This window comes from Symphalangus syndactylus, chromosome 1 (assembly GCF_028878055.3).
Source record: "Symphalangus syndactylus isolate Jambi chromosome 1, NHGRI_mSymSyn1-v2.1_pri, whole genome shotgun sequence".
Lineage (NCBI taxonomy): Eukaryota > Metazoa > Chordata > Mammalia > Primates > Hylobatidae > Symphalangus > Symphalangus syndactylus.
Window position 1 is genome coordinate 63717078 of NC_072423.2, and position 20423 is coordinate 63737500.

The 20423-nt window shown below is 39.9% G+C and overlaps 1 protein-coding gene across 15 annotated transcripts in view; it reads right to left on the reverse strand.

Annotated features, from left to right (window-relative positions):
• Positions 1 to 1766: 1766 nt before the first annotated feature.
• The window catches only part of RBBP8 (RB binding protein 8, endonuclease), a 96636-nt gene continuing 77979 nt past the window's right edge, over positions 1767 to 20423 (reverse strand). For 6 of the 15 annotated variants that reach the window (XM_055236345.2, XM_055236337.1, XM_063614959.1 and 3 more), the window contains 3 exons: positions 12144 to 12240; positions 5946 to 6087; positions 1767 to 2107 (listed from right to left, as the gene is read on the reverse strand). In XM_055236345.2, coding sequence (XP_055092320.1) covers positions 2003 to 2107; positions 5946 to 6087; positions 12144 to 12240 — 344 coding nt within the window. In that variant the 3' untranslated portion in view covers positions 1767 to 2002. Of the gene's footprint in view, positions 2108 to 5945; positions 6088 to 12143; positions 12241 to 15984; positions 16310 to 18421; positions 18810 to 20423 lie in introns of those variants that run through there. The other 9 variants (XM_063615020.1, XM_063615043.1, XM_055236353.2 and 6 more) reach the window with 5 other exon arrangements.

The window sequence follows — 20423 nt, forward strand, 5'->3', positions numbered from 1 at the left end:
GAGAAGTCAGGAAAGTTATGAGGTAGGGCTTTCTGGGAACTTTTTTTTATAGGGGACAAAAACAAATGGCATGTGCTTTTTTTCTTCGTTTTGTGCAGAACATGGACATGATGCTAGAGGTGGCATAGACTGCTTTACAGATACCAGGATGAACACCAATACAAAGTATGGAAGAGCAGAAAACCAGGAGAAATCTGGGTCCCTGAGGCCATTATGGAGCTGCACTAGTGGCAATGGACTGCTGACCTCTAGACTTTTTAAGGTGAGAAAAATAAAGCCAGTAATTTATTGTTTAATCTGCTGTTTTTTGGATCCATTTTTTTTCTTTGCAGCTTAACAATATTTATTAAGTGATAAGTTCACAGGGTTATTTGAGGATCGAAAGAGAATCATCTATGTGAAGAGTATAAAACAGTTCTTGACACACAGTAAGTGACCAATCAATGATAACTATTATTTTGGGGAGATTATCTGACTACCAGCAGAGAACAAAAATCAAACAGAATAAACAACTTGGGAAGGGAAGAAAAGGGCTGAACAGAAGTGATGATAGCGTGATAAAAAATTCAGAATCATAGAGCCAAACAAGGTACGTAAGTGGTCTGACATATAGTACATAATCAATATGTATAATTCCTTTTCCTATCCTATCTGTGAGAACACAAACTAATGCCATTTATTCATGAGAACCTTGATCAACAAGGAAGACCAGACTAAGCAAGAAGATTTTAGGACTCTGGGAAGTAAAGATTGTATTTATAAGGTTATTTATATTTGAGCGAGACATTCCATTCAATGTCTCTTTTATTCCTGCTTATGTAATACTGTCAAGATATAGATCAAAGAAATACACAAAAGAGACACTGATAAACAAAATGTCACTAGAAAAGATGGCAGACTCGTCAGCCATCTTAATGACTCATATACTAGGTCCTAGAGGAATAGAAAGTTGCTAAATAGAAAAATCTATTTTGAAACCAAATTGTTCATAACATTTGTCAATCCACAGAAATAATACAATAGAATTTGAACAAATGGGCAGAGAACTCAACATATTTAACCTCAAAACTGCACCAGAAAAAAAAAAAAGTATGGCTGGGCATGGCGGCTCATGCCTGCAATCTCAGCACTTTGGGAGGCCGCGGCAGGTGGATCATGAGGTCAAGAGATTTGAGACCATCCTGGCCAACACAGTGAAACCCTGTCTCTACTAAAAATACAAGAATTAGCTGGGCATGGTGGCGCACGCCTGTAGTGCCAGCTACTTGGGAGGCTGAAGCAGGAGAATTGCTTGAACCCGGGAGGCGGAGGTTGCAGTGAGTGAGATTGTGCCATTGCACTCCAGCCTGGCGACAGAGTGAGACTCCTTCTTGGAAAAAAAAAAAAAAAGAAAAAAAGTATGATGAAAAGAAAACATGTGAAGAGCTGGAAAATTAGGACCGGATCAGAGAATAATGTTTACAATATATGAGAAAGGAAAAAAAGTCGGTATTTGTGGTCACCTTGAAAGGAATTTATGACAACGTAGTACCTGATTCCAATTCAACAAAAGCTGGAGAGTTTAAAAAGCTATTAAAATACAGTCTTTCTTTTTTGTTAAAAAAAAAAAAGACTTAAATGCTAGACACTGGTATGACCTAGAGAAGAGCAACTGATGAAGAAAAATCTGTAATGACTAACATGAAGTCACTGCTCAGTGTCAATACCAAGGAAAGATGAAGTAAAAAGAAAAGAACTGAAAGGCAACAAATCACAGACTACAACTATTGTATTTTCAAAATTGTATTAGGTATCACTACATAAAGTAAATAAAAACTCTTAAGTTAGAGTGCAAAATGAAAGCGCCTTCTTGTTTTAAAGGTGCAAAAGCAAAATATCACAAACATTTTCAATAGAAAACTGATTTATAAATCCATTTACAGAAGATCAAAAAAAATCAATGTTTAGTATCAACTTTAAATAACTAAGAAGGAAAACTGTCCTCCCTCCTTCTGTTTCTGTTTCAACTTCTATGTCTTCTGCTCCTTGCCTTTTGGAGAAAATATTGCGTTGTAAGGCTGACGTCTTTTTGGACGAGGACAAGGATCAAGATCTTCTTTAATATAACCTTAAAAACAAATCATAAACTTAGAAGACTGTATGTGCAACATGCATTTCTTTCAGTTTATATCTAGTAAACATTTATTTGATGCTTTGTAAGTTTACACGATTCTTCTGATTATTAGCTGTGTGATGCTGATGATTGATCTCACTATTTAGCATCAGTTTCCTCATTTATAATAATGATAGCAGCAAACATTTACCAAATGGTTACATACATCATCTAACTCACATTCCTTTGAAATAGTTTCTACTATACCTGTTTGACAGATGAGGTAATAGAGACCCAAGGAAGTTAAATTACTTGTTCAAGTTCACAAAGCTAGCAAGTAGAGGAGCTGGGACCTGGCCCAAGCTCTTTCTTATTCCAGAACCAGAACTCTTCAACACTTTCCTATTCTGCCTCCCATAGGTAGTTGCAAAGGGGGACAAAGTGCTAAACATGAACTCTACTATTATAAATTTCAGGTACTTATCAAAAAAATACTTTTTACAGTAGCTATTTCAATAGATGACAATCCCTCTATACCCTTCAGACTGTTAGATCTCCTAAGGTGTCTCTAAGCATGTAATCTTCAGGGGAAGTATTTGCTCTGCCGTACGCATAGGGGTGCAGTCACAGGCTCTATCCAGACTGATTCTATCTGGCGACCAGGCAGTGAGATATCACATCAAAGTTGACTCAATCTGGCTTATTAATGGGGAAAGCAGAAATATAGTGAAAGCTGTCAGAGACTGCATCTTTTGGAAAAACTATCTTACAGTTAAACATCTGGAGCGTCTCCAAAAGTGAAGAAGGTCTCTCCCTCCTTGTTGTGCAGCTAAATCATCAGAACTCTTCATTGAGAACAGTTTCTTTTCAAAATTAAATTAAATTAAATTAAATTAAATTAATTGTTTTTTTGAAACAGGGTCTTGCTCTGTTGCCCAGGCTGGAGTGCAGTGGTGCAGTAACAGCTCACTGCAACCTCCATCTCCAGGGATCAAGCAATCCTCCCATCTCAGCCTCCTTAGTTACCGCTGGGACCACAGGCATGTACCACCATACCTGGCTAATTTTATTATTTATTTCATCTAGAGCCAGGGTCTCACTCTGTTGCCCAGGCTGGTCTCAAACTCCTGGGCTCAATGGATCCTCCCATCTTGGCCTCCCAAAGTGCTGGGATTACAGGTGTAAGACACTGTGCCCAGCTGAGAATAGTTTCTATAAGATGGCAAGGCTGAACTGAAATTCTAGGTGGTATAATTTTATCATTTGACATTTATTTAATGCTATTTTATCTTCTTGTGGGTAAAAATTTTAGACGTTTATCTGTAACTGACAAATACAGGCCTGAAGCCTGAAGGCTACTAATTAGTTAAAAAGTCAAATCATAAATATTCTAAACACTACTATACTTTTCAATCACTACTAGAAAACATATCTCGTTTTCATAAAACTCAGTATTTTTTTTTAAGACGAGTCAGGTACAGTAGTGAGAATGAAGGGAAAGAGTAAAAGAAGCAGTTCAATCTGTAACTGAATGATCAACTGAGATAACTAATTGCCTCTGGACCAGCTAAAACTCAGTATTTTAAACCACAAGGTAAGACTTCATCTGTAACTGGGTGGTCTTTGGACCATGGAGAAAATAGCAAAAAAATAATAAAGAGGTCAAATAAGTCCCTGCTTAGCTAATATTCTTCCTCTCTTATGGCTTTTTTCTGAACAGCTTCATTCAAGTATACTTGGTATATAATAAACTGTACACATGTAATGGGAATATTTAGCTCTTATGTTTTAGGATGATTTTGAATTAAAATTCTTCATAAAACTAAGAGTATACTGTCTTATTAAAAGAATGTTTGAATGTCTGTACCAACATTCATTTAATAACAAATGAGTTTTGAACTATATGTGCCACATACAAAAAAAGTCTAAGAATACAATAACATAGAGAATAAAATCTTCAGTTAAAGAGGCCCCTTCAGGCTGGGTGTGGTGGCTCGAGCCTGTAATCCCAGCACTTTGGGAGGCTGAGGCGGGTGGATCACTTGAGGTCAGGAGTTCGAGACCAGCCTGGCCAGTATGGTGAAACCCCGTCTCTACTAAAAAAAAAAAAAATAGCTGGGTATGGTGGCATGTGCCTGTAGTCACGGCTATTCAAGAGGCTGGGGCAGGAAAATCGCTTGAACCTGGGAGATGGAGGTTGCAGTGAGCTGAGATTGTGCCATTGCACTCCAGCCTGGGCCTCACAGTGAGACTCCATCTCAAAAAAAAAAAAAAAAAAAGGCCCCTTCATAAAAACTAGCTATTAAATGCTCTTACGAGCTCCTCTGGAATGATATTTTCACAACAAAGGGTCTGTGAAATGGACCCTGCTTAATTAAATAGCTCTTTTAAGGCTAAGGACTTGAGCATTTTATTTCATTTAAACCAATGATTACAATAAAGTTTAGACCTTAGTGACTATGAATTACTATATGCCTGGAATAGTGGTTAATGTCCAGATTGATAGTCCTAGCTTGAGCACAGAAATGGGAGTATGCTATCCCAAAGACAGTTATATGACATGAAGACTTCAGATCACATACCCCACTAACTTAACTTTGGTAGAAAATATAAAACCAGAAAAGTGTGGATCTATACTTTTTAGCATTATGCTGCTAACATAGAATAAAAATTACTACTCATGACCTTTTATTAAGAGCCTAAAAGCTGAATATATTCTCAAATTATATTAAATGTAAGTGTCATATCTAAACAAGCTAGTTGCATGTCAACAACCTAACAAACATCTTTTTTATTCAGATACAACTTATAAACATCCAGCATTTTGGGTAAGTGAGGTTTTAAAATCCAAAATTCATAGTAGTAGATTTAAAAAGATTCTCTCTTTTTAAATATAACTTTGCTGGTAGTTTTTGTTAGGTTATTTATCTTTTTTAAAGTCATTTTGGCTGGGTGCAGTAGCTCATGGCTGTAATCCCAGCATTTTGGGAGGTCAAGGCAGGAGGACCACTTGAGGCCAGGAGTTCAAGACCAGCCTGAGCAACATAGTGAGACCCTTCTCTAGGGGAAAAAAAAAAAAAAAAAGTGCTGGGTGTGGCGGCACAAGGCTGTAGTCCTAGCTACTTGGAAGGCTGAGGTAGAATGATAGTTTGAGCCCGTAAGTCGGAGGCATCAGTGAGCCATGATTATGCGTGCCACTACACTCCAGCCTGGGTGACAGAGTGAGGCCCTATAAAAAAAGGTCATTTTGATGATAGAATAAAAGAGAAATTGCTTTTTGAAATTTGGTAAACCAGAATTAATATATGCACAATCACATTAAAGTGATATTACCAATCTCTAATTCCAACTAAATTACTGAAGAGTCCTTTTATCTTTTGGAATGTTTTTATGTCACAAAACTAGCACCCAACCTGCAGCAAAAGGTAAAGAGAATCACAGAAAAAAAGGTGCATGTTCACATTTGGGCATATACAGTATTTTATTTTATTATTTTATTTTAATTTATTTTATTTTATTTTTGAGACAGAGTCTTGCTCTGTCGCCCAGGCTGGAGTGCAATGGCACAATCTTGGCTCACTGCAACCTCCGTCTCCCGGGTTCAAGTGATTCACTTGCCTCAGCCTCCTGAGTAGCTGGGACTACAGGCATGTGCCACCACACCTGGCTAATTTTTTGTATTTTTAGTAGAGATGGGGCTTCACCATGTTGGCCAGGCTGGTCTTGAACTCATGACCTCAGGTGATCCACCCACCATGGCCTTTCAAAGTGTTGGGATTATAGGTGTGAGCCACTGTGCCTGACCAAGTATTTAAAAAAATTAATTATAAAATGTTACAATCTATACTCTCACCTCTTTCCATACAAGTCTGAGTGGAAGGAAAACCAACTTCCCAAAAATTCTCTGGTGTGTTGGGTGGAATGTAGCGGAATCGGTGTCTTGAGCAGGAAGCCAACTTCTTTTCTCTTTCTTCTGCTGGCATATCTGCATAATACTAATAATAAAAACTGGTAAGTTTTTTCACTGAAGAATAATAAATGGAGTGTTATGCTTATTGATTATAAACTAGAAGCTAAAAAAGCCATTTACTAAGATATTCAGCATTCTAAGGAAACTTAATCCTCATTGATGATACTATTAGTGATTAATTCTTACAGACAGTATTCATTACTAACAGTAATCACTGCTGATGTTGGTCTGTGAAGTGCCTGCTTCACTGATGAGAAAAGGAGCTTGTATCACAATGTAAACCAATAAAGTGCTTCCTTTATCAATAAAGTCTTGCAATTAAAAAAAAAAAGCCACCTGAACTTGACAGTGTGTTTAGTGATACAGCTGATTTATACACTGGTACAAAGTCTTTATCCTTATTAGGCCAGTAAAAAAAATTCAGAGGTCTACATATTTCTTAATTATTATTTGAATATAACGTGCGTTTCAAAGTAATTTTCCTATCTCTACGGCTTTAAAAAATAATTTAGATCTGAATGTTGTAGTCTCCATGACTTCTCCCTTTAAGATTTCAGTTAGGATCGGCCGGGTGTGGTGGCTCACGCCTGTAATCCTAGCACTTTGGGAGGCCGAGGTGGGCGGATCACGAGGTCAGGAGATCAAGACCACGGTGAAACCCCGTCTCTACTAAAAAAATACAAAAAATTAGCCGGGCGCTGTGGCGGGCGCCTGTAGTCCCAGCTACTCCGGAGGCTGAGACAGGAGAATGGCATGAACCCGGGAGGCGGAGCTTGCAGTGAGCCATGATTGCGCCACTGCACTCCAGCCTGGGCGACAGAGCGAGACTCCATCTCAAAAAAAAAAAAAATTTCAGTTAGGATCAAAAGCCTACTATTTTTTGGCAACTGTGAAAACAAAGAACTTGAACTTCATGCACACAAGGATAAAAATTATACGTAAAAATTGTACAGGTTTTTAAGGCCTAGACTTAATGAAAACAAAGCAGTAGTTTAAGGTTTAATAGAACATAGACGACAGAATCACTTTTTTTTTGAGAGACAGAGTCTTGCTCTGTCACCCAGGCTGGGGTGCAGTGGCACGATCTTGGCTCACTGCAACCTCCCACTCCTGTGTTCAAGTGATTCTCTTGCCTCAGCTTCCCAAGTAGCTGGGACTATAGGCATGCGCCACCACACCCAGCTAATTTTGTATTTTTAGTAGACACGGGGTTTTACTATATGTTGGCCAGGCTGGTCTCGAACTCCTGACCTCAAGTGATCCACCTGTCTCAGCCTCCCAAAGTGCTGGGATTACAGGCGTGAGCCACCCAGAATCACATATTTAATCCAGCCAATTCCTTCACTTTACACTTGAGAAACTGAAAATGAAAGTGGTAATTGAAAGTGATAGACTTAAAACTAGAATTTAAGTTTGAAGTAAAAGCTTTTAATACCTTTCTATTTTACGTAGATTAAAGGCTTTAAAGAAGCTGTGAAACAACTTCATTCAGGTATCTTTTTCATCATTCTCACTGCCCTAAGTATAAGCCTTTGTTACCTTAGTCTGGGCTTTGGGATGTGATGAGATGACCTTAGAAAATCAGGGCTTATTGGAAAAAACACTGCCACTGAATTAAAATGTACTTGAGAAACAGTAGTCGGTCAGTGCAATTGTAACATGGCAAGCAAATGGGTGAGTGGTCGAACAGAAATCAGAGAGGAAGTGCAGAGCCAGAGTTTATTGTCCTTGATAAGGACTTTAGATTCTTTTTCTTAGTGGGATGGGAGGACATTGAAGGATTCTGGGAATGACATGATTTAACTTTTATTCTAAAAAGATTATTAAAGGCCGGGTGCGGTGGCTCACGCTTGTAATCCCAGCACTTTGGGAGGCCGAGGCGGGCGAATCACGAGGTCAGGAGATCGAGACCACGGTGAAACCCCGTCTCTACTAAAAATACAAAAAATTAGCCGGGTGTGGTGGCAGGCGCCTGTAGTCCCAGCTACTCGGAGAGGCTGAGGCAGGAGAATGACGTGAACTTGGGAGGCGGAGCTTGCAGTGAGCCGAGATTGCGCCACCACACTCCAGCCTGGGCGACAGAGCAAGACTCCGTCTCAAAAAAAAAAAAAAAAAAATAAATAAATAAATAAAAAGATTATTAAAAAAAAGGCCATTCATTGCTGAGCTGAAAATACATTGTTAAGAGACAAGAATGAAAAGTAAGAGAATGGGGACAGAGGTACATGGGAACTGTATGTACTTTCTGTACAACTTTGCTGTGAACCTATAACTGCTCTAAAAAATAAAGTTTTATTTATTTATTCATTTATTTATTTATTTATTTATTTATTTATTGAGATGGAGTTTTACTCTTGTCGGCCAGGCTGGAGTGCAATGGAGCGATCTTGGCTCACTGCAACCTCTGCCTCCTGGGTTCAAGTGATTCTCCTGCCTCAGCCTCCCGAGTAGCTGGGATTACAGGCATGAACAACCACGCTCAGCTAATACTTGTATTATTAGTAGAGACGGGGTTTTACCATGTTGGCCAGGCTGGTCTCGAACTCCTGACCTCAGGTGATCCACCCGCCTCGGCCTCCCAAAGTGCTGGAATTAGAGGTGTGAGCCACTGTGCCCAGCCAAAATAAAAGTTTTAGAGTAAAAAAAAAAAAAAGAAAATGACCAGGAGAGCACTTAGAAGCTATTACGATTATAAAATGTTGGCCGGGCGCAGTGGCTCACACCTGTAATCCCAGCACTTTGGGAGGCCGAGGTGGGCGGATCACGAGGTCAGGAGATTGAGACCATCCTGGCTAACACAGTGAAACCCCGTCTCTACTGAAAATACAAAAAAATTAGCCAGGCGTGGTGGCGGGCGCCTGCAGTCCCAGCTACTCGGGAGGCTGAGGCGGGAGAATGGCATGAACCCAGGAGGCGGAGCTTGCACTGAGCCGAAATCGCACCACTGTGCTCCAGCCTGGGCAACAGAGTGAGACTCCATCTCAAAAAAAAAAAAAAAAAAAAATTATAAAATGTTGCCTTGGTCCAGGGCATTAGTGGTGGTGATAGTAAGTGGATGGATATGGGATATAGTTTGAAGGAAGAGTCAATGGGGTTTGTTGGTACAAAAGTTATTGAGATGTGAAAGAAAAAAGTAGTGAATAACTGTAAGATCTCAGGACATATAGAAGACTCAGCAGTGAGGTCTGGGAATTGAGGGCAGATATTGTATGTTTGTTTTTGGATGTGTGAAATTTGAGATCACTATCGCAGATCCACATGAGTATTGCACACTCCACTTGCAGAACAGGCAATGGGATAAATTTAAGAACTGTAAGCATATGGTTAGTATTTAAGTACATGGGACTGGCACTTCTACTTCTGGTCATGATGGAGTAACAGAACATATTTACCTTCCTATGTAAATTAATTAGAAAAATGAAAATGTATACAATAATGGTTTTCAGAGATTGGATAACAGAAAGCACAGGAAATGATTATTGAGAATGAATGCAACTTAACAGTGTTTCTAGCAAAAGAGCTTTTTTCTAACTAGTAGGATTAGCTCTAGATCATAGAATTATGGTTATAACTAAAAACCAGGGATTTACTCAACGTGGACCATATTCTTTAAGAAATCATGATATATGCAACTTGTGTAATGAAAACTCACAAACTCACATTACAGGCTTTTGCTTGTATTGCCAAACCGCTTTTCAAAATAGTGATCCCAATTTATATTCCCATTGTTAGTACATAAGAGCATATTTTTACCCAATGCTTACCTGCATTACAATCTAGTCATACTTTCACATATAATTTTAATGTGTTTGGTTATTAAATTTTCTAGCCCATATGTTAAAAACGAAATTTAAAAGGGGAAGTAAATTGCTGGGGGCAGGCATCTGAGAGCTAATGGACAACAAGGGAAGAAATAAAAACAGCATGTTCCAGGTCAAAACAGAACCTGCCTGGGACTATTTAGTAAAAGGACAATCAGTACAGTTGGCCCTTCATATCCTTGGGTTCTACATTCATGGATTCAACCAGCTGTGGATCAAAAATATTCAGGAAAAAAACCTTCATCTGTATTGAACATGTACAGACTACTTTTCTTGTCATTCCCTATACAATACAGTATAACAACTATTTACAAAGCATTTACATTGTAATAGGGATTATAAATAATTAGAGGTAATTTAAAGCATATGAAAGCATGTACATAGGTTATAGCAAATACTATGCCATTTTATATCAGGGACTTGAGCATCCGTGATTTTGGTATCCACAGTAGGTCCTGAAGCCAGTTTCCCACAGATACAAAGGGATGTCTGTACCATCTACTTCAACATCCAAGACAGCCAATGTATAAAAGGAAAAATATAAGTGTTTATTCATTATAGCTTGTTTAGGAAGAAAAATGTTTGGTGCGGTGGCTCACAACAGTAATCCCAGTACTTTGGGAGGCCAAGGTGGGCGGATCACCTGAGGTCGGGAGTTTGAGGCCAGTCTGACCAACATGGTGAAACCGTCTCTACTAAAAATACAAAATTAGCCGGGCATGGGTGGTGCATGCCTGTAATCCCAGCTACTTGGGAGGCAGAGGCAGAGGCAGGAGAATCATCTGAACCTGGGAAATGGAGGTTGTGGTGAGCTGAGATTGTGCCATTGTGCTCCAGCCTAGGCAACAAGAGCAAAACTCCATCTCGAAAAAAAAAAAGAACTTGGCCAGCGTGGTGGTTCACGTCTGTAATCCTAGAATTTTGGGAGGCCAAGGCAGGTGGATCAATTGAGGTCAGGAGTTCGAGACCAGCCTGGCCAAATAGTGAAACCCTGTCTCTAATAAAAATACAAAAATTAGTCATGCATGGTGGTAGGTGCCTGTAATCCCAGCTACCCGGGAACCTGAGGCAGGAAAATTGCTTGAACCCGGGAGGCGGAGGTTGCAGTAAGCCAAGATCACGCCACTACATTCCAGCCTGGGCAACAGGGCGAGACTCCGTATCAAAAAAAAAAAAAAAAAAAATAGAACTTATATTGGTACCAATTATTTTTCAAAAATTATGAGTATACCTAATTTCCTGAGAATGTTGGTAAAAATAATTTTTTTTTTTTTTTTTTGAGACGGAGTCTCGCTCTCTCGCCCAGGCTGGAGTGCAGTGGCGCAATCTCGGCTCACTGCAAGCTCTGCCTCCTGGGTTCACGCCATTCTTCTACCTCAGCCTCCCGAGTAGCTGGGACTACAGGCGCCCACCACCATGCCTGGCTTTTTTTTATGTGTTTTTAGTAGAGATGGGGTTTCACCGTGTTAGCCAGGATGGTCTAGATCTCCTGACCTTGTGATCTGCCCGCCTTGGCCTCCCAAAGTGCTGGGATTATAGGTGTGAGCCACTGCACCTGGCATTTTTTTTTTTTTTGAGATGAAGTTTCGCTCTTGTTGCCCAGGCTGGAGCGCAATGGCATGTTCTTGGCTCACTGAAACCTCCACCTCCCGGGTTCAAGCGACTCTCCTGCCTCAGCCTCCTGAGTAGCTGGAATTACAGGTGTGCACCACCACACCCAGCTTATTTTTGTATTTTCAGTAGAGACGGGGTTTCGCCATGTTGGCCAGGCTGATCTCGATCTTCTGGCCTCAAGTGATCTGCCCTCCTTGGCCTCCCAAAATGCTGAGATTAGAGGCATGAGCCACCGCACCCGACCCAGAATACTCTTTACTCCTTCTGTTATGCTGGCTCAAATAAGAGGTTTCTATAACCAATATGGTTTGTATATGTGATTTTAAAATCATGCATTTATTATCTATAAAGCCGTACTTAAAAAAAATTAGTACCGCATGTTCTCACTCATAGGTGGGAATTGAACAATGAGAACTCATGGACACAGAAAGGGGAACATCACACTCCGGGGACTGTTGTGGGGTGGGGGGAGGGGGGAGGGACAGCATTAGGAGATACACCTAATGCTAAATGACAAGTTAATGGGTGCAGGAAATCAACATGGCACATGGATACATATGTAACAAACCTGCACATTGTGCACATGTACCCTAAAACCCTATAATAAAAAAAAAAAAAAAAAATTAGTATCTACATTAGTACTTACAATTTCACATTCCTTACATGTGTGCCCAAGCAGTTTTCTTCTCTCCTCTTTTTTCCGAACCACCTCAATATGAGGAAAATTTTGCAAGCTAGTCTCTCTGGGGGAAAAATGAATTAAATTAACAAAGCTTAGAGTTCAGAGGAGAAATAATCCCAAAAACATTCATTCATTTTTATTTGAAATGCTTATTCAGTACGTTAGAAAAATATTGCTTCATCAAATACTTATTAAGTGCTTACTATACACTAAGTATTTTTATGGGTATTTTTTCTAACTAAAAAATTAGAACTATTTACTATCCAAAGTGATCTGCAAATTCAGTGTAATCCCCATCAAAATACCAATAATGTTCTTCACAGAAATATTTATTTATTTAGAGACAGAGTCTTGCTCTGTTGGCCAGGCTCGAGTGCAATGACATGATCTTGGCTCACTGCAACCTCCACTTCCTGGGTTCAAGCGATTCTTGTGCCTCAGCCTTCTGAGTAGCTGGGATTACAGGCCTGTACCACCACGCCAGGCTAATTTTTTATTTTTGGTAGAGACGGGGTTTCACCATGTTGGTCAGGCTAGTCTTGAACTCCTAACCTCAGGTGATCTGCCCACCTCAGCCTCCCAAAGTGCTAGGATTACAGGCGTGAGCCACTGTGCCCAGGCTTTCACAGAAATATAAAAAAAAATCCTAAAATTAGGCTGAAACCAATAAAGATATACCAATAGCCAAAGCAATCCTGAGCAAAAAAGGACAAAGCTGGATGGGCGCAGTGGCTTACTTGAGGTCAGGAGTTCAAGACCAGCCTGGCCAACGTGACAAAACCATGTCTATATTAAAAATACAAAAATTAGTTGGGTGTGGTAGCACAGGCCTGTAATCCCAGCTACTCAGGAGGCTGAGGCACAAGAACCACTTGAACCCGGGAGGCAACGGTTGCAGCGAGCCGAGACTACGCCACTGCACTCTAGCCTGGGTGAGACTCTGTCTCAAAAAAAGAAAAAAAGCAAAAAAAAAAAAAAAACCAAGCTGGTGGCAGCATACTATCAGACTTCAAAATATACAAAGCTACAGTTACCAAAACAGCATGGTACTGGCGTAAAAACAGACACATAGAGCAATGGAACAGAGTACCAGAAATTAATGAATGCCTCTATAGGCAAATGATTTTTTTACATAGGAGCCACGCACCTTCATTGGGGAAAGGATAGTCTATTTAATAAATGGTGCTGGTAAAACTGGATATCCACTTGCAGAAGAATGAAAATAGGCCCCTATTTCTCACTCAATATAAAAATCAACTCAAAATGAGTCAAAGACCTAAATGTAAGACCCAAAACTATGAAACTACTAGAAAAAAAATATACGGGAAATGTCTTAGGACAATGGTCTGGGAAAAGATTTTATGAATAAGACCTCAAAATAACAGACAATAAAGGCAAAAATATACAAGTGGGATTATACTGAAAGGCAATTACTATTACTTATTTCTGCCTTTCACTGGCTGAAAATAATAATTAGGTTAGGAGGTAAAATATAATAACCTATTTAAAAATGAACACTGTATTATGAAACTCATAAATTGGCATTGTATAACATTAAAAAAAAAAAACAACAACTGTTTTCCAGTACTAAGAACCCAGATTTCAGGACTAACTTCTTCTGCGCAGAGAACAGATTCATCTGTTTGTATGCCACTTGCCATCCTATTTATGAGAAACATTACTGGCCAGGTGTAGAGGCTCATGCCTATAATCCCAGCACTTAGGGAGACTGGGGCAAAAGGGTTGCTTGAGACCAACACCAGGGGTTTGAGACCAGCCTGGGCAACATATCAAAACCCCTGTCTCTACAAAAAATAAAAATAAAAAATTAGCTGGGTGTGGTGGCACACACCTATAGTCCCAGGTACTCAGGAGGCTGAGGTGAGAGGACTGCCTGAGCCCAGGAGTCTGAGGCTGCAGTGAATAATGATTGTGCCATTGCACTTCAGCCTGGGTAACAAAGTGAGATCCTGTCTCAAAACAAAACAAAACAAAACAAACAAACAAACAAAAACAGAAAAAAGAAAAATTACCTTATGCTGCTCCACCTACCATGAGTTCTTCAAAATATTAGGCATAATTATCATTTGTGGTTATCTTTAAATGAGTAAGATCCTACTGTGAATCACGGAAACCTAGGAGGGTCAAAGCCACTAGGTATGGATTAATATGCTATGGAGTATGTTGGGAAGAAAAAGCAATCAAGAAGCACAAAATTTTATTTTATTCATTATTATTTAGTTTAAGACAGGTTCTTGCTTTGTTGCCCAGGCTGGAGTGAAGTGGCATGAGCATAGCTTAATGCAGCCTGAACTCCTGGGCTCAAGTAATCCCCCTGCCTCAGCTTCCTGAGTTAGCTAGGACTACAGGTGCAAGCCACAAGGCCCAGCTAATTTTTGCTTTTTAGTAGAGATGAGGTCTTACTATGTTGCCCAGGTTGGTCTTGAAGTCCTGGCCTCATGAATGTTTTCAATGTCATCTGGAATGGTGAATCCTTTCCAGAAGGTTTTCAGTTTACTTTGCCCATCACAGGAATCACCATCAATGGCAGGGGTAGCCTTACAAACTGTATTTCTTAAATAAGAGAACTTGAAAGTCAAACTACTACTTGATCCAGTCTGCAGAACGATACTGTGTTAGCAGGCATGAAAACAATATTCATCCAGCCTGGCCAACATGGTGAAACACCGTCTCTACTAAAAATACAAAAAAAAAAAAAAAAATTAGCCAGGCGTGGTGGCACATGCCTGTAATCCCAGCTACTCGGGAGGCTGAGGCACGAGAATCACTTGAACTCGGGAGGCGGAGGTTGCAATGAGCCAAGATCACACCACTGCACTCCAGCCTGGGTGACAGAGTGAGACTCTGTCTCAAAATAAATAAATACATAAAAAATTCATCTCCCTGTACATCTCCATCAGAGCTCTTGGGTGACAACGTGCTTTGTCAATGAACAGTAGTATTGAAGTCACCTTTGCAAAAATTATGACAGCGGAAAAAATCTGACCTAGCTGACTTTATCTTGCTTTTAACCTTTAAGCTGTGTTTATTTATTTTTGGGCATAGGCCAAGTTAACTATGAGAAAAATTTAGTTTAACTTTAAAACAAAAATGATAACAGCCCCTTCTGGAAATCAGCCCTGTCCTTGCTCAGGGACTGAAACCACCTTTGTAAAACTAACAAATTAGCCACAAGGTTTATTTTAAAACAAAGATGATTATCAGCTCCTTCCCAAAACTAACTCCTCCTTCTTGCTCAGAGACTTAAACCATCTAATGCAAAACCAGCAAATCAGTCAAGAGGTTAAAATTATGGCTCAGGAATGGAGTCATGCAGACAGAGGTCATGGGATTTCTAACCTCAATTGCTCCTACATACAAATGATATTACTATTATAAAACCTTAGGGTGTGAGGTATTTTTCAGACCCTACATTCTGACGGACCAGGTGGGCTCACCTGCGCTGGTAACCCATACCAAAAAACTGGTTCAGTTGATCTTGTGATCCCATCCAAAAACTGACTCAGTGCAAAAAGACACCTTTGACCCCCTATAATTTCATCCCCAACCCAACCAATCTCCATTCCCCGTTCCCAGCTCCCCCTCTGCCAAACTATCCTTAAAAAACCATAGCTTCCACATTTTAGGGGAAAGTGATTTAAATAATAACAACTCCAGTCCTCCCACTTGACTAACTCTGCAATTATTACACTCTTTCTCTACTATAGTATCACTGTCTCAGTGAATCAGCTCTATTTGTATGGTGGGGAAAAAAAGAAAAAACAACTGTTGGATGATTACAATATTTTGAAAGGATGTCTTTTTTTTTTTTTTTTTCTGATCAATAGGTTTAAAATATTTAGTAAGCCATGCTGTAAACAGATGTGCTGTCATCCAGGCTTTGTTGTTCTATTTCTAAAGCACAGGCACGGTAGATGTAGCATAATTCTTCAGGGTCCTAGGATTTTCAGAATGGTAAATGAGCACTGGCTTCAACTTGAAGTCACCAGCTGCATTAACCCAAACAAGAGTCAACCTGTCCTTTGAAGCTCTGAAGCCAGGCACTGGTTTCTCCTCTCTAGTTATCAAAGTCATAGATGGCATCTTCTTCCAATAGAAGGCTGTTTCATCTACAATGAAAATCTGTTGTTTAGTTCAGCCACCATCATCACTGATCTCAGCCAGATATTCTAGATCATTTGCTGCTACAGCTTCTCTATCAGTACTTGCTGTTTGCTTTGCACTTTTATATTATGGACATGGCTTCTTTCCTTAAACCTCATGAACCAACCTCTGCTAGTTTCAAACTTTTCTTCTGCAGCTTCCTCAAACTAAATAGAGTTAGAGGCTTGCTCTGGATTAGGCACTGGCTTAAAGGAATGTGGTGGCTGGTTTGATCTTCAATCTAGACCACTGAAATTTCCTCCATGTCAGCAGTAAGTCTGTTTCACTTTCTTACCATTGATGTGTTCACTGGAGTAGCACTTGTGATTTTCTTCAAGAACTTTCTTTTGCATTTGCAACTTGGCCAACTGGTGTAAAAGGCCTAGCTTTTTACCTATCTTGGTTTTTGAAATATCTTCCTCATTAAGCTTAATCATTTCTAGCATTTGATTTAAAAGTAAGAGATGTGCAACTCTTCCTTTCACTTGTATATTTAGAGGGCATCATAGTTGTTTTTTTTTTTTTTTGAGACAGCATCTCACTTTGTCTCCCAGGCTGGAGTGCAGTGGTGCGATCACAGCTCACTATAGTCTCGACCTCCTAGGCTCAAGCGATCCTCCTACCTCAGCCTCCCCCAGTATAATAGTTGGAACTACAGGCGTGTGCCACCATGCTCAGCTATTTTTTTTTTTGTATTTTTTGTAGAGATGGGGTTTTTCCATGTTGCCCAGGCTGGTCTCGATTTGCTCATCACGGCCTCCCAAAGTTCTGGAATTACAGGCATGAGCCACCATGCCTGCTTCCATTGCGGGGTTCTTAACTGGCCTAATTTCAATGTTGCTGTGTCTCAGGGAATAGGGAGGCCCAAGAAGAGAAGGAGAGATGGGAAAATGGTCGGTTGGTGGAGCAGCCAGAACACACACGACATTCATTGATTGAGTTTGCTGTCTTATATGGGCATCGTTCATGACGACCCAAAACAATTATAATAATAGCATCAGGCCGGGCATGGTGGCTCACGCCTGTAATCTCAGCACTTTGGGAGGCCTAGGCAGGCAGATCATGATGTCAGGAGATCGAGACCATCCTGGCTAACATGTTGAAACCCCATCTCTACTAAAAAAATACAAAAAAATTAGCTAGGCGTGGTGGCGGGCACCTGTAGTCCCAGCTACACAGGAGGCTGAGGCAGGAGAATGGCATGAACCCGGGAGGCAGAGCTTGCAGTGAGACGAGATGGCGCCACTGCACTCCAGCCTGGGCGACAGAGCGAGACTCTGTCTCGAAAAAAAAAAATAGCATCAAAGACCACAGATCACAGAACACCGTTAACAGATACAATAATGAAAAAGTTTGAAATATTGTGAGAATTACTAAAATGTGACACAGATACATTAAGTAAGCACGTTGTTGGAAAAATGCCACTGACAGATTTGTTCAAACAGGGTTGCCACATACCTTCAATTTGTAAAAAACACAGTATCTGCAAAGTGCAATAAAGCACTGTGAAATAGAATGTATACCTTAAATGGAAGTGTAATAAAAAGATCACACATATGCCCCTCTAGTTGGCAAGCATGTTCCCTCAAAAAGAAAAGTTTTAGTCACTCTATTTCTAAGTCCTTTTTTGTTTCAACTCAAGAACCCTTAACTCTGGTGTGATCTGTGAATTAGAAAAGGGAAACCAAGAAAGTACACACAAAAAATATTGCCACAACTATATTTTCTTTCAAAGAGTTTATGGAATCCTAAGATTATGCAGATCACATTTTGGCCATATCCTTTCCTCTGAATATTAACTACTCCACTTCTGTAGTGTCTTATCATGACGTAGGGAATCTCCTAGTAGAATGGCATCTGTAGTAGACCTCAAAGCATCACTTAAACAAGCTTCTTGTCCCTGATGCTACACAATCCATCTTCCCAGGTTTGCAGTGTTAGTATTCTCAGTGGGAAAAGCAACAATGTAACTGAGAATTTTAGCATCTCCATGCCTCCATCCCCACACTTCCATTCACCTCTTATTCTCCAGCTATCTAATTGCTTCAGAATAAATAAAACTACTCATACATATTTTCTAAAAAACTAGTGAACCTTTAATATGAAACATTTAAAATGACAGTTTTTTTTTTTTTTTTTTTGAGACAGGGTCTCACTGTTGCCCAGGCTGGAGTGCAGTGGTGTGATCATAGCTTACTGCAGCCTTGACTTCCTGGGCTCAAGTGATCTTCTCACCTAAGCTTCCTGAGTAGCTGGGACTATAGGCACACACCATCACACCTAGCTACTTTTTAATTTTTTGTAGAGACGAGGTCTCACTGTGTTGCCCAGGCTGGTCTCAAACTCCTGGGCTCAAGCGATTCTTCCGCCAAAGCCTTCCAAAGTGCTGGGATTACAGGCATGAGCCACCTGGAAAATGACAGTTGTTACTCTGCAGTCCTACTTCTAGGAATCTATCTCCATGATCTACAGGCAAAAATATGAAAAGAGAATGTGCAAGGTTATTCACTGCAGCACTGTGTCTACTAGGCTTAACTGTCAACAACCCAAGTGTCCATTGCTAGGGTATAAACTACGTTAGAGTCACATAATGAAGTACTATGGAGCTAAAAAGAAATGAGGAATATCACTATATACAACTTGAGTGATTTCCAGGATCTATAGTTAAATAAAAAAAGCAGGCCGGGCGCCGTGGCTCATGCCTGTAATCCCAGAACTTTGGGAGGCCAAGGCGGGCGGATCACAAGGTCAAGAGATCGAGACCATCCTGGCCAACATGGTGAAACCCTGTCTCCACTAAAAATACAAAAATTAGCTGGGTGTGGTGGCGCATGCCTGTAGTCCCAGCTACTCAGGAGGCTGAGGCAGGAGAATCGCTTGAACCCAGGAGGTGGAGGTTGTAGTGAGCCGAGATGGCGCCCCTGCACCCTAGCCTGGTGACACAGTGAGACTCCATCTAAAAAAGCAAAGTAGAGCAAAGTATATATAATAGTCTATATGAGTCATGGAGAGCATGACTATATATACATGTATTTGCTTCTAGTTTTTAGGATAGAAGAAAAATCATAAATTTTAAACAAATGTTTACCTATAGGGATAGGGAGCTGTAAGATATAGAGGCCAAGAATAGAAGTGAGATTTATCTGAATACACTTGTAGTCTGGTACAATGTACATACTTTGTGTCTACCATATACATTATATTATATATATTATATATATATAAAATACATTATATATATTATATATATAAAATACATTATATATATATTATATATATATAAAATACATTATACTTTATATACTTTTAAAAGAATTAAATATGAAAAGAAAAAAACCCAATTCCTAAAAAATCAAAAGCAAAATAAACCTGGGTACTGAGTTGGTGGCATAACTGCAAAAAATAATTATCCCAAATGACTTTTAAAAAAAACACAGTGATTTGACTGTACATTTCTAATAGAATATATTTTAAGGACAAAAGAGCATACAAAAAGTTTTCAAACTATTTTCATTAATTATATTATTGATGGTATTATTCTGAAACTGCTTTATGTGTATTGTGGAATAAAATAAATTAAGGAATTATGTTGGTGGCACTGAGAAGTCAGATTTTCAGTAGGTGGGAAAGTAAATACAGACGTTAGATAGAGAAGTTTACATAAATATCCTGTGGTCCTGAATTTGAGTTAGAGCGATCAGTATGAAGTATAGTTTACCTTAAAAAATCTAAGTGATATGGCCAGGTGAGGTGGCTCATGCCTGTAATCCCAGCACTTTGGGAGGCCGAGGTGGGTGGATCATGAGGTCAAGAGATCGAGACCATCCTGGCTAACACGGTGAAACCCTGTCTCTATTAAAAACACAAAAAATTAGCCGGGCGTGGTGGTGGGCGCCTGTAGTCCCAGCTACTCAGGAGGCTGAGGCAGGAGAATGGCGTGAACCCGGGAGGCAGAGCTTGCAGTGAGCCGAGATTGTGCCACTGTGCTCCAGCCTGGGCGACAGAGTGAGACTCCGTCTCAAAAAAAAAAAAAAAATCAAAGTGATACAAAAAACCTTTTTCCTAACTCTGTCCACCTAA